Source organism: Procambarus clarkii, chromosome 9 (assembly GCF_040958095.1).
Source record: "Procambarus clarkii isolate CNS0578487 chromosome 9, FALCON_Pclarkii_2.0, whole genome shotgun sequence".
NCBI lineage: Eukaryota > Metazoa > Arthropoda > Malacostraca > Decapoda > Cambaridae > Procambarus > Procambarus clarkii.
The window spans coordinates 20,644,041-20,658,922 of NC_091158.1; the positions used below are offsets into that span (position 1 = coordinate 20,644,041).

The following is a 14,882-nucleotide window of genomic DNA, read 5'->3' on the forward strand; positions in this document are numbered from 1 at the left end:
CCATCTACCGGATGGAAACCAAACAAACACAATCCCAAGATGAATTACAGAGCAGAACTCACCTCCTCACCGTCCAACCCGTTCTCGGAAATTCGTAAAGTCAATATTGACTTATTAACTACGTGCATAGGTGATATACTAAACATAATAGATACCCTTAAAAAGATTCATAGAAAACACCGACCTTACCTAACCTTGTTAGTATCTTAAGATAAGCATCTTATTGCTTCGTAATTACAATTATTACTTAACCTATACCTATTATAGGTTAGGTAATAATTGTAATTACGAAGCTATAAGATGCTTATCTTAAGATACTAACAAGGTTAGGTAAGGTCGGTGTTTTCTATGAATCTTTTTAAGGGTATCTATTATGTTAAGTATGTCACCTATGCACATATTTAATAAGTCAATATTGACTTATTAAATTTGCGAGAACGGGTTGCACCGTCTCCCTCCCCAAGACAAAGTGGGAGTCGTCGGGGGGTGAAGGCTTGTTGTTGTTAAAGATTTAGCTACTCAGGACGAAGTGTCCATGTAGCACGGGCTATGGTGAGCCCGTAAGGGGTGAGGGGGAGGGGATTTAGTGTTGTAGTGGTGAGGAAGTGAGGTGGCGAGGTGAGAGGTAGGGAGTAAGCTGGGGAGAGACCCCTGAAGAGGCGACAGATATAGTAGGAAGTAAATTAAATATGTCAAGAGTGGGGGGGGGGGGGGTGCAAGAAAGGAATTGTTTTGTGAAGAGAAAGATGAATGGGAGAGAAGAAAGAGTAACATTCAGAAAATATGATGTAGGGATGAAGGAATAGAGGTTGGGGTGGGTGGGAGGGGGGGAAGAGGAGGGTCACTGGTTCGGGTTCCCTTCCTTCTATCTCCCCATGTTACTCCATGGGGGAGCCTGTGGCTGAGCGGACAGAACGCTGGACGCGTGATCCTGTGGTCCTGGATTCGATCCCGGGTGCCGGCGAGAAACAATGGGCAGGGGTTCTTTCCCCCTGATGCCCCTGTTACCTAGCAGTAAATAATTACCTGGGAGTTAGTCAGCTGTCACGGGCTGCTTCCTGGGGGTGAAGGCCTGGTCGAGGACCGGGCCGCGGGGACACTAAGCCCCGAAATCATCTCAAGATAACCTCAAGATAAGAAGATGGTAATCTTGAGAGAACACTGCTGTTGTTATGAGACCTAACAGTTTCGTTTATGTGAGTGCAGTTACTTCTGAATTCTCCTCTCGTGTTCATTTTCAGAGCTCGTTCAATGCTTATGTTATCGAATCTATATTCCTGTTCATTATTTTAAAGTTCACTTTGTAATTACATTGAAGCTCTTTTTCCTCCTTCCTCTGGTAGAGAAGATTGCACTGTGTGGAGGATGATATTGTTGGGGATAAAGAAACTAGTGATAAAGATAAAAGAAAGATGCTAGTGATAAAGATCACTAGCATATGATAAAGAAACGTTGTCATATGCTAGTGATCTATTCCAGCAGGAAGGTCAATTACGACAGGAACGAGGGACGAGCCTCATATATTGGTTGGAAAAAACTCACAATTTTTGAGGTTGAAAACTACTAAGAATTCATAAAAATCCTTCTGTATGAGGTGCTGATTGAGGTCACCCACAGTTGTTATGTGCTGACACTTATGTTCCATTAGTAGGGGAGTCCAGGTTGTCCATCAGGAAGTGGACTGGAGAAGCACCCTACCGTTGACGTCTGTACATTGCACATAAAACTATTGGAACTCTGTGATTTATGCACATTTTGAAAAATATTATTTGAAGATGAACAGGGATACCACAACAATCTGTTGGTTGCCACAACAACTCCCCTACCTTGACCCCTACCTTGACCTCTACCTTGACCCCTACCTTGACCCCTGCCTGTCTCGGCTATTCCCATGAGGAATAACCGATAATCTTAACAAAGTTCTCAGGAGTTCTGTCATCCAGTTAGGTCTCTGGCTATAAACTTCTCTGAAACTTTCTACATGTTTGAGTATCTGTCATTTGGAAATATGCAAATGGACAAAAGGGCATCATTGAGGAAAATACGTAAGGTTTTAAATATTGTATATCAACTCAAAACAGAACATGAAACAATGGATATAAATTAGATATATTTAGATTCAGTAAAGACCTGAATTAACACTGATTACTGGATAACTACTGGTTAAATTACTGGATAACATAATAGGCATTGGACTGTTTTATGTGTAGGTTAGAAATATATACAAATGATATAAAAAGGAGCTGCCTTATATAGAAGCCAACAGGTATTCTGCAGTCCCCTTATTCGTATGTTCGTGAAGAATACCTTTACTGGCCGATTCGATTTCCTTCTGTATTGGCCTAGCCTGAGAATGTTCTTGGCATTGTTTCTTACCCCCTTCCACTTACTTTCCTATCAGAGTCTTGTCACTAAAGCTCTGTTATTATCTCTCTCTGCTCTTCTTGTTTGCCGTCTTCAAGGTCAACTCTAGAGCTCACAGTTCCTGCGACGGCGCTGGAACCAATCATACTAGCGTTTGCCTCTCCATTGGAGACTTTTGGCACCGTGAAGAGGAGGGACCTGCTGCATGGGTAACAGCTTCTCCGTATCAACCTACCCTGGCTTTGCGCCCTGGAGAGGCCACTCCAGACCGACAACCCGAGCACAACTCCATAGTCTCCTGAGGCTGATGGATGCCTACTAGTACTCTTCCCGCTCCATTAGTTTACCACTATTGTTCTTTTTTTCCTTCCTAGCAGGTGACTTGTCTTGTTTCCTGCTTAAAATTTGTCTTTGTCGCCACTTCCTGAAATGGTCGTGGTTTGTGTGTTGTGTGAGAGGGGGGGGGGGGAGGTACGGGTTAAGAGAGCGACAAGAAAAATGGCGGCCGAGGGGAGCTTTGCTATCATTTCTGCACCCTCTTTGTTCTATTGCGAATATTTTAGTTTAACAATCATTTATCTCTTTCTCTCTCTCTCTCTCTCTCTCTGTCTGTCTCTCTCTCTCTCTCTGTCTCTGTCTGTCTGTCTCTCTCTCTCTGTCTCTGTCTGTCTCTCTCTCTGTCTCTCTCTCTCTCTCTGTCTCTCTCTCTGTCTCTCTCTCTCTCTCTCTCTCTCTCTCTCTCTCTCTCTCTCTCTCTCTCTCTCTCTCTCTCTCTCTCTCTCTCTCTCTCACTCTCTCTCACTCTTCTTGGCTGCCTGTTCCGCCTCATTACACTCTTCCTTCCGCCAGCCAAGTTGTAAATGTGTTTATTTGCCCTGCTTCTCCCAGACCCCTGGCAAGTTTCTTCTTTCCCACTCCTTTCTGTTTCTTTCTGAGTCACTCTCTCTCTCTCTCTCTCTCTCTCTCTCTCTCTCTCTCTCTCTCTCTCTCTCTCTCTCTCTCTCTCTCTCTCTCTCTCTCTCTCTCTCTCTCTCTCTCTCTGTCTCTCTCTGTCTCTCTCTCTCTCTCTCTCTCTGTCTCTCTCTGTCTGTCTCTCTCTCTCTCTCTCTCTCTCTCTCTCTCTCTCTCTCTCTCTCTCTCTCTCTCTCTCTCTCTCTCTCTCTCTCTCTCTCTCTCTCTCTCTCTCCTTCCCTCGTTGTTTACGAAGATATGTAAAACGAACATAAACTTAAGTGTTGAACAAATCTTCCACACTATCGCAAAACAGAACAAAAGACAATCGCACCAGGTGTTATCTCGGTAATTAACTGTACAAGTTGCCAGGTAGGGACTATATTTCTTGATTATTATTGGTTAAGTCTTCAAGTGACGTCAGCGTAGGTGATAACTTGGTCAATATTGCTGGTCTTGATTATCGCGTAGTAAGAATAGTTGGACTTATCTCAACCTGCCAGAGGACCCACAACAGAAAATGGGGCAGTAATGTCAATTTCGCGAGCCGCTACCATTTTCTAGTACGACGATTTTTGGCCTTTAGAGCGTACGTTAAAATGCGACGGTCTATTAGGAGGACGGGTTGCATATTGGACTATCTTCCCCAGACCAACACTAGGGTATTGAACTCTGTCACCAGACACACTTGAGACTGAACTGAATGTTAATTGTTATACATCCGGCATCACATCTGGGCAGATGTTAAAGGTCAAACATCTGATCAGAAAATCTATGATATATATATATCTTTAAACAAATGTTTACGCTGCAGGTGACTGAAATGTTAATAAAATTAACTAGACAATTAGAACAGGAAATGCTGAGGTAGAACAATTTGTTTAATTGAAGCTTGCTTTATTAAACAGTGAATTAGAAAGTCAGGCATGGAAATTCCTAAGATAAAGCAAATGGCAGAGCACAGAGAAACACAACATCAGAATAGGAAGCGAGTCAAGAGAGAGTGATGATATTTGGTGATGTGTGTGGACCAGGTTATTGACACACCACACACACCTCTCGAAACAACATGGCTAAGTTGTCTTTGAGAAGCCTCTGTCACCCGATTTTCGCCACCCTAATTATGAGAGGTAGAGGAAGGACCAGATGTGTATGGACTGGACAGCCTTAAACACATTCGATGGTGAATAGTCCACGGAAAGTGACACAGAGGGCTGGCAGTATCACCTCAAGGACTCTCCCTAATCTCTCACCCTCCAACACATCTCAGGGTGTGGACGCCTGCACCGTTCTCACCTCATCCCGCGCGATTCATGGCAAATGGAAATTAAGTGAGAGACAAAGAGAGAGAACGAGAGAGAGAGAGAGAGACATTAATATTCGGGACGAGTGTATATTTTTCCCGAGTAGGTGAGTAATTGTGCGACTTACAATTATCACAAGTTTATTTCCTCTCTTGCTTGGTCCTGACTTTAAATGTCACTCTGGCAAGCTGGGCTGCTCGGAGGTCATGTTGATATGACCTCCGAGCGAGGAGCGATATGACCTCATTATGACTCCATGCACCACTCGCATGGCATATTGGGATCCCAACTATGGCTCTCGTGGCCGACTCAAACAGCATTCTGAGATGACATATGATGCCCTGGTTAATGTCATAGTGTCTCTACACCTTGTGTGCCCTGAGAGACCATAACCCCTGCAGCGTGTGTGGCACTGAGAGTGCCAGCTGGTGCCAGGGGGTGGCACTGGGTCAGACCAGGGGTCATAAAGCCAGGGGGGGGGGAACACCCCCGACTCACTCGCCCACTGAAGGCACAAGAACTTGCTGACTCTTTTAAAATGTTGAGAAACTCTACTACAAACTTTGACTATATATTTTGACTGAATATTTAACTCGTGTTTTCTCCCTTACTTTATTTTGCTTTCTCTAGCATGTGCTCCTTATTCTGGGGGGAAGAAAGAAGGGGAATTATCTGAATATTTTGAGCATTAGGAAAAATTGAAGATCATACTTTTCTTTATTTTTCCTATTTTGTTTTTACCTGTTTTTACCTGGTTAAAGCGACTTTGTTTCTCCTTTTGTTTCGTCTTTCTACTTGTCTGCTTATTTTGCCGCTCTACCTACCTTGTTTTTTCTTATTATTAGTCTTATTACTTGATGTACCTTGTGAGGGTGACGCTTGAGGGGGAGGTTGATGTTCCTTGTGAGGGTGACGCTTGAGGGGGAGGTGGATGTTCCTTGTGAGGGTGACGCTTGAGGGGGAGGTTGATGTTCCTTGTGAGGGTGACGCTTGAGGGGGAGGTTGATGTTCCTTGTGAGGGTGACGCTTGAGGGGGAGGTGGATGTTCCTTGTGAGGGTGACGCTTGAGGGGGAGGTTGATGTTCCTTGTGAGGGTGACGCTTGAGGGGGAGGTGGATGTTCCTTGTGAGGGTGACGCTTGAGGGGGAGGTTGATGTTCCTTGTGAGGGTGACGCTTGAGGGGGAGGTGGATGTTCCTTGTGAGGGTGACGCTTGAGGGGGAGGTGGATGTTCCTTGTGAGGGTGACGCTTGAGGGGGAGGTGGATGTTCCTTGTGAGGGTGACGCTTGAGGGGGAGGTGGATGTTCCTTGTGAGGGTGACGCTTGAGGGGGAGGTTGATGTTCCTTGTGAGGGTGACGCTTGAGGGGGAGGTGGATGTTCCTTGTGAGGGTGACGCTTGAGGGGGAGGTGGATGTTCCTTGTGAGGGTGACGCTTGAGGGGGAGGTTGATGTTCCTTGTGAGGGTGACGCTTGAGGGGGAGGTTGATGTTCCTTGTGAGGGTGACGCTTGAGGGGGAGGTTGATGTTCCTTGTGAGGGTGACGCTTGAGGGGGAGGTGGATGTTCCTTGTGAGGGTGACGCTTGAGGGGGAGGTGGATGTTCCTTGTGAGGGTGACGCTTGAGGGGGAGGTTGATGTTCCTTGTGAGGGTGACGCTTGAGGGGGAGGTTGATGTTCCTTGTGAGGGTGACGCTTGAGGGGGAGGTTGATGTTCCTTGTGAGGGTGACGCTTGAGGGGGAGGTGGATGTTCCTTGTGAGGGTGACGCTTGAGGGGGAGGTGGATGTTCCTTGTGAGGGTGACGCTTGAGGGGGAGGTGGATGTTCCTTGTGAGGGTGACGCTTGAGGGGGAGGTGGATGTTCCTTGTGAGGGTGACGCTTGAGGGGGAGGTTGATGTTCCTTGTGAGGGTGACGCTTGAGGGGGAGGTTGATGTTCCTTGTGAGGGTGACGCTTGAGGGGGAGGTTGATGTTCCTTGTGAGGGTGACGCTTGAGGGGGAGGTTGATGTTCCTTGTGAGGGTGACGCTTGAGGGGGAGGTGGTGAGTGGAGAATGAAAGCTGCTCCCCGTTGTTAATCTTTTATTTGCTTCACCAAACATCCATCAATCGTGGCAAAAGCTCTTTTTTTATCTACAAAAGTATTAATTATGGTTGTTGATATGTGTGTGTATTTAGCGTATAAAATACAGCTTAACTCGACACCATACATTGGTATGCATATGAAAGGGGGGGTTTGGTAGGCGAATATGATGAGTAATGATACATAGTACCATTGGCACCTTGTATGTATAGTTACGTATACAACACACACACTCACACACACACATACACATACACACACGATTGACAGTAGAGAGGCGGGACCAAAGAGCCAAAGCTCATCCCCGCAAGCACAAATAGGTGAGTACTCACACACACACACACATACACACACACACACACACATACACACATACACATACACACACACACACACGCAAGGGCCTCGCGCCTGAGTGGATATCGCTCGGGGGTCGTAGTCTTAAGTACCCGGGTTCGATTCCCGGCCGAGGCAGAAACAAATAGACAAAGTTTCTTTAACCCTGATGTCCATATTCACCAAACAGTAAATAAGTACCTGGGAGTTAGACAGCTGCTACGGACTGCTTCCTGGGGATGTGTGTGTGTGTCAGAGAGAAATATATGTAATAGACATAATAGAGGAAAATAGATTGGTTAGAAAGGCAGGGATCCAAGAGCTAAAAAAAAAGCTCGATTCTGCAGACACAAATAGCAAATAAATACACAGGCATTCATACACCGACACGCGCACACATATACACGAGACAAACACACACATACACACACACACACGTTTCGAAGTTCAGGATTTTCTCCAACCACTTATTTCTGTGTGGGGGGAAGTGGAGCACCCAGAGAGCCAGTAGACACCAAGCTTCTTTACAAGACGAATAATGAGTACAGGAATACCAAGAGGTAACTTCAAGCCTTATATATATATATATATATATATATATATATATATATATATATATATATATATATATATATATATATATATAAACATTCACACATACACATGCTGCACGGTAGCCTAGGATGGCCAGGATGGAGTGTTCACTTGCTTTGAGACTTCACTCAACTCACCACCACAAAGTCACTTTGACGTCTGATGCACGTGTAGGCTCTATATAGACCTACGTGCAACAAATATTTCATATTCCCCACCTCCTTCCTTCCCCCCTGTTTTGAAACCTCACATGAATCGTTTTCTGAAAGTATTCGAGGGATTCAGTGTTCACCTCGCGGGCTAACTGAACCCTCAGCCACATTGTTCACTCTGAACGTCTCGGGGTTCAGGGGCGTCGGTGTACGACGCGTCATCTGGACGTGGAGGTGTTTGTGTTCTGGAGGTAGCGGGGGTTGGGCACAGTTCTGTTGGGGATACAAGGGTCTTGAGACGCAGGGAGATCCTGAGACTGTTTACTTAGTGTCAGCAGGTGAGGGGGTCCCACGTAGTGCCAGCGGGTGAGGGGGTCCCACGTAGTGCCAGCGGGTGAGGGGGTCCCACGTAGTGCTAGCAGGTGAGGGGGGGTCCCACGTAGTGCCAGCGGGTGAGGGGGTCCAACGTAGTGCCAGCAGGTGAGGGGGGGTCCCACGTAGTGCCAGCGGGTGAGGGGGTCCCACGTAGTGCTAGCAGGTGAGGGGGGTCCCACGTAGTGCCAGCGGGTGAGGGGGTCCCACGTAGTGCCAGCGGGTGAGGGGGTCCCACGTAGTGCCAGCAGGTGAGGGGGGGTCCCACGTAGTGCCAGCGGGTGAGGGGGGTCCCACGTAGTGCCAGCAGGTGAGGGGGGTCCCACGTAGTGCCAGCGGGTGAGGGGGTCCCACGTAGTGCCAGCGGGTGAGGAGGTCCCACGTAGTGCTAGCAGGTGAGGGGTCCCACGTAGTGCCAGCAGGTGAGGAGGTCCCACGTAGTGCTAGCAGGTGAGGGGTCCCACGTAGTGCCAGCAGGTGAGGGGGGTCCCACGTAGTGCCAGCAGGTGAGGGGGGTCCCACGTAGTGCCAGCGAGTGAGGAGGTCCCACGTAGTGCTAGCAGGTGAGGGGTCCCACGTAGTGCCAGCAGGTGAGGGGGGTCCCACGTAGTGCCAGCAGGTGAGGGGGGTCCCACGTAGTGCCAGCGGGTGAGGGGGTCCCACGTAGTGCCAGCGGGTGAGGAAGTCCCACGTAGTGCCAGCAGGTGAGGGGGGTCCCACGTAGTGCCAGCAGGTGAAGTGTCCCACGTAGTGCCAGCAGGTCAGCTGCCCCACGTAATGCCAGCAGGTGCCTGCTTCACGTAGTGCCAGTAGGTCAGCTGCCTCACGTAGTGCCAGTAGGTCAGCTGCCTCACGTAGTGCCAGTAGGTCAGCTGCCTCACGTAGTGCCAGTAGGTCAGCTGCCTCACGTAGTGCCAGCAGGTGAGGGGCCCCGCGTAGTGCCAGCAGGTGCCAGCAGGTGCCAGCCCCCTAGACCCAGGTCTCACCACCGGGATCATAAGAATATCGCCGCGAACATTTCCTGCCGGCGTCTTGGTCTCATACCTCCGAGGATATCTTGGTGGAGGAGCGGGTGAGGGTGGATGACCGCTGGCCTGAGCGCCTCTCAAACACTGCCATCTGGCGGGCCTCCGTCGGCAGAGTGCGGCTGTAGTCACTCGTAGTGAAGGAGTTGTACTCGGGCAGCCGCAGTGGCTCGCATACTGATCTGTTGGCGGCGAACTCTGCCGTCACCCGCCGGGGGCCGCCACCCGCCGCCGCCGCCGCGCGGGTGGCGGGTGGCAGGGCAGGTGGAGGCGGCTCTATTGGTGAGGTGGAGGATGAGGAGGAGCTGAGGGGTGGAGGCGGCACAGCTGGAGTGAGAGCTCCACGTGGCGCCTCTATGATCACTCGAGAAGTTTCTACAGGCCAGCCCCGCCCTTGCTGCTGCTGCTGCGTTTGTGACTGCTTTGACTGTTGTTGTTGCTTATGCTGCTGTTTATGCTGCTGTTGCTTATGCTGCTGCTGCTGTTGTTGTTGCTGCTGCTGCTGCTGCTGCTGCTGCTGTTGCTGCTGCTGCTGCTGCGGCAGGTGGATGTGACAGTCACGAGTAACATCGTCAGCAAGGATAGTGGCTCGGGAGGAGCGTCGTGAGGGCGGGGGTTCGGACGGCAGGTGGTCCTCGGAGGGTCGAGTGAGGTCGACGATGGAGGGGGAGTGGTGGAGGGGCGGGGGCGGCGGGGGCAGGCAGCCCCGCGGCGGGTGGTGGCGGCGGGAGTCACAGGTGAGGTAGGTCCTGATGGTGTCTGAGGTGAAGGACCGCTGCCCCAGACACCCCTCACTCCGGCACCTCAGCAGCGGACGGGCCAGACTCTCCTCCGTGCTGCTGCTGGACCGGGTTCGCATCCCGGCCACCATGGGAGCGTGGCGGGCCAGGTGGGCGTGGCCGGTGAGGAGGGCAGCCAGGAGGGCAGCCACGCCAGCACTAGTGGCTGCCATTAATGACCAGCCGTAACGGTAGGCGTACATGGCCGCCCAGCTGGTCCGGCGACCAGAGGCCAGGCCGTACTCCTCAGAGATCACAGACACGAACCACACCACACCCACGCCCACGCTCAGACCTGCGGGCGGGAGAGAGAGAGAGAGTTAACATCATTACACCACCCATCTCTACACCTGTGCTGGGAGAAAACATTATTACAGTGCTAGCAAACTATAATCATGTCTCCGGAATGAATTATTTCCACAATTCACTCAAAATATTTTCTCAAGTTTAATTTTAAATCAACTTTCTCAGTATGAATTTAAGTCTGAAATATATTGGGTCATTACGTTAAACAGTCAGGCAATATGCGTGCTCAATGACCCTAGCGCGATCGCCTCACAGTCAATTGATTCAGGGTTCGATTCACCTAGGGGGGTTGAGACGTTTGGGCACACTCCCTTGTACCTCATGGCCCTGTTCACCTAGCAGTAAATAGGTATCCGGTAGTTAGGCAATTATTGTGTGTTGCATCCTTGAAAAATGTCAGTCATTGGTTAGGCGTCACGTGAGCCGCACGTGTTATATATATATATATATATATATATATATTTATATATATGTTTCATTGAATATGACCGCATATTCTGTATTTATTATTTCTGGTTTAGGTGGTTTTCTGGTTTCAACTAAGCCCTGATGCTAAGAAAATAGTTAGAGGGATAGAAGCCCTAAACCAGAAAATAATAAATACAGAATATGCGGTCATATTCAATGAAACATATATATATATATATATATATATATATATATATGGCATACTCCAAGTGGCACTGTAACTATACCACTTAACCTGTCCAATTCTAGGCCCAATATTCGCCATCTTAGGTCTAATTTTGTACACATATATTAGCTAGACTAGGCCTGGGAAAGTTGAGCTTTGGTTGACGCTTGTTCTCCTGACTCCTATAAAATGAATTGTATCAAGCGTGGGCTGATTTGGGTACAACGGTTCATTTTTGTACGTTTTTGAACAATAGTTGCTATTAAGTGCAATAATTTTGGGGGATGGGAGTTTATATACACGTTAAATACAGGACCCGTCACGTAGCACAGTAGGCTGCGGGGTGAGGAAAGTGAGGGGCTTGGATGGTAGTGTGCTAACACAGGAAAGTGACAGAAGCGCCTCTCATTTTCCTACACACACACACACATGCACCTCACGACACTAGAAGACAGAAGCGTAAGGGAAGACATGATCACTACTTACAAAATTCTCAGAAATTGACAGGGGTAGATAATGATAAACTATTCAACACTGGTGGTACGCGAACAAGGGGACACAGGTGGAAACTGAGTACCCACATGAGCCACAGAGACGTTAGACGGAACTTTTTCAGTGTCAGAGTAGTTAACAGATGGAATGCATTAGGCAGTGATGTGGTGGAGGCTGACTCCATACACAGTTTCAAATGTAGATATGATAGAGCCCAGTAGGCTCAGGAATCTGTACACCAGTTGATTGACAGTTGAGAGGCGGGACCAAAGAGCCAGAGCTCAACCCCCGCAAGCACAAATAGGTGAACACACACACACACACACACACACACACACACACACACACACACACACACACACACACACACACACACACACACACACACACAAGCAAATGTAATGTAATGAAGATAGGAGTAGGAAGCAGGAGACCAGATACAAGGTATCACTTGGGAGATGAAATACTTCAAGAGTCAGAGAGAGAGAGAAAGACCTGGGGGTTGATATCACGCCAGACCTGTCCCCTGAAGCTCATATCAAGAGGATAACATCAGCAGCATATGCCAGGTTGGCTAACATAAATACTGTTAGATATAGATACTCTAGATATTTCATCCATAGAAGCTTTGCTTCCATTCTGTCTAAATTTGGTGGCCTATATATAACTCCTATTATAATAATATTTGCTTTTTCGTTTAATTCTATCCAAATAGTTTCTGTGTGTGGCTCAGATTTGATTCCCTCTTTGAGACTACATATCAAATTGTCCCTAACATATATGGCTACTCCCCCTCCTCGTCTAATATATCTATCTGTGTGAAATAGTTTAAATCCATTTATTTGATATTCAGCTAATAGTTCTCTATTTTCTACATTCAACCACGTTTCGGTAAGAGCAATAATATATATTTCTTCTGTACAGATAAGAGCATTTAACTCGTTTATTTTGTTTCTTAGACTTCTACTGTTAGTGTAATATACCCTAAGTGAATTGTTATTTTGAGGCCCCTTCTCTTTCTGATCATTTTGCCAATGTGTTTTTCCATAAACATATATTGATGATAGAGTTACAAGATACGAGCTAGATGGTGATAAGACTGCGAAGTCGAGTTGCGAGGGGGATCTGGGAGTTATGATGGGTGGGAGTTTGAAACAAAAGGTTCAATGCGTGAATGTTCGTGGTGGGGCAGGTGGGACACTGGGATTTGTTAATCGAGGCGTTGGTAGCGGGGCACCTGGTGTGGTTCTTCAGCTATGTCTTGCTCTGGTTGGGCCCCATTAGGATTGTGTAGTTCAGTTTTGGTCGCCGTACTGTGGAATGGATGTAAATTCACTTGAACGTTTCCAGCGTAGGATGACCGGGTTGGTTCCCCAAATTGGAAATCTTTCATGTGAGGATGGATTAACAAGGCTTGAATGCATTCACTGGAAGGGCGAGGAGTTGGGGGTGACATGATAGAGGTTTGCGGGTGGATGAATGGACATAACAGGGGGGATGTTAATAGGATATTAAATAGGAGCTGCCTCGTATGGGCCAATAGGCCTTCTGCAGTTACCTTTGTTCTTATGTTCTTATGTTCTTATGTTCTAACATAAGAACGGCCTTTAGAAACTTGTGTAAGGAATCTTTCAGAACATTATATACCACATATGTCAGACCAATCCTGGAGCATGCGGCTCCAGCATGGAGTCCATATCTAGTCAAGCATAAGACTAAACTGGAAAAGGTTCAAAGGTTTGCCACCAGACTAGTACCCGAGCTGAGAGGTATGAGCTACGAGGAGAGACTACGGGAATTGAACCTCACTTCGTTGGAAGACAGAAGAGTTAGGGGGGACATGATCACCACATTCAAGATTCTCAAGGGAATCGACAGGGTTGATAAAGATAGGCTATTTAACACAAGGGGAACACGCACTAGGGGACACAGGTGGAAACTGAGTGCCCAAATGAGCCACAGAGATATTAGAAAGAACTTTTTTAGTGTCAGAGTGGTTGACAAATGGAATGCATTAGGAAGCAATGTGGTGGAGGCTGACTCCATACACAGTTTCAAGTGTAGATATGATAGAGCCCAATAGGCTCAGGAACCTGTACACCTGTTGATTGACGGTTGAGAGGCGGGACCAAAGAGCCAGATCTCAACCCCCGCAAGCACAACTAGGTGAGTACACACACACACACACACACACACACACACACACACACACACACACACACACACACAGTTTGAGGGGAAGCAAGAGAGAGAGAGACACTTCACCCCTCAGTAAACCTCGTGTATTTTTCCCAACAGTAATTTGATAACCGGGTCATAAATCGTGCGTATTAATTACTAATTCGCGCATATTAATTATTAATTTACCTTAAAGCCGCACCATAAATTATCCCAATGAGTTAATTGAATTAGGAAACCGCGAGAGATCAAAGAGATAATTACGGTGAGTTATGGCGGTCAGTGAAGTGTTATGGGTCTGCGGGTTGTCACAGTGTTGTGGGTTGTGAGCTGTGGACTGTCAGGGATGTGGGTTGTGAGCTGTGGACTGTCAGGGTTGTGGGTTGTCATCTGTGGACTGTCAGGGTTGTGGGTTGTCATCTGTGGACTGTCAGGGTTGTGGGTTGTGGGTTGTCATCTGTGGACTGTCAGGGTTGTGGGTTGTGAGCTGTGGACTGTCAGGGTTGTGGGTTGTCATCTGTGGACTGTCAGGGTTGTGGGTTGTGAGCTGTGGACTGTCAGGGTTGTGGGTTGTCATCTGTGGACTGTCAGGGTTGTGGGTTGTGGTCTGTGGGGTGTTATAGGTCTGTGATATCTCACACAGTTGTGCGGTGATATCCTCTTCATGCCTACATGACTCCTCCTCCCTCAGGCCCTAGACGTCGTCAGCTATCTTGAGGTTATCTTGAGATGATTTCGGGGCTTAGTGTCCCCGCGGCCCGGTCCTCACCTGGTCGTGGTGCCACTTCCAGCAACAAGCGTAGATCACTGTTACTGAGAATACATCACAGGCAGAGACGTTATGTACGCACCCCGTCCTTCTAAGATTTCCCTAAACGCCAAGAAACTGTCGTACTAAAATGGCCTTATCCTAACCTACCAGAGGACCCAAAACAGAAAACGGGACAGTATGTCAGTTTCGCCAGCCGCTGATATTTTCTAGTACGACGATTTTTGGCCTTAAGAGTGTATACGTCAAGATGCGACGTTCTATTAGGAGGACGGGTTGAAGCACGTCTGTATCCAACTGTTACCAGAACGTTACTCTAGGCTCTTTAACCTGGTGTGACTCGTGACCTCATGACGATGTCACGTGATGTCCATGGGGGGGGGGGGGGGTCATGTGACTTCCGGATAGACTTCTCAATGCTTTAATTTGTTGCACAAATTTTATCATAAGTCCCCCATTGTATGGAGCACATTAGTTGCTGCCCAACACCTTACCCTGTGTGTTGCCAGTCCTCTCACTTATGTCAACAATGTCCCTTAAACAAAA

General features: G+C 47.9%; 1 protein-coding gene across 1 annotated transcript in view; it reads right to left on the reverse strand.

The window, feature by feature from the left end:
• Positions 1 to 8,287: 8,287 nt before the first annotated feature.
• The window catches only part of LOC123766284 (uncharacterized), a 40,588-nt gene continuing 33,993 nt past the window's right edge, over positions 8,288 to 14,882 (reverse strand). The window contains exon 4 of the mRNA XM_069321272.1: positions 8,288 to 10,252. Coding sequence (XP_069177373.1) covers positions 9,192 to 10,252 — 1,061 coding nt within the window. The 3' untranslated portion in view covers positions 8,288 to 9,191. The remainder of the gene's footprint in view (positions 10,253 to 14,882) is intronic.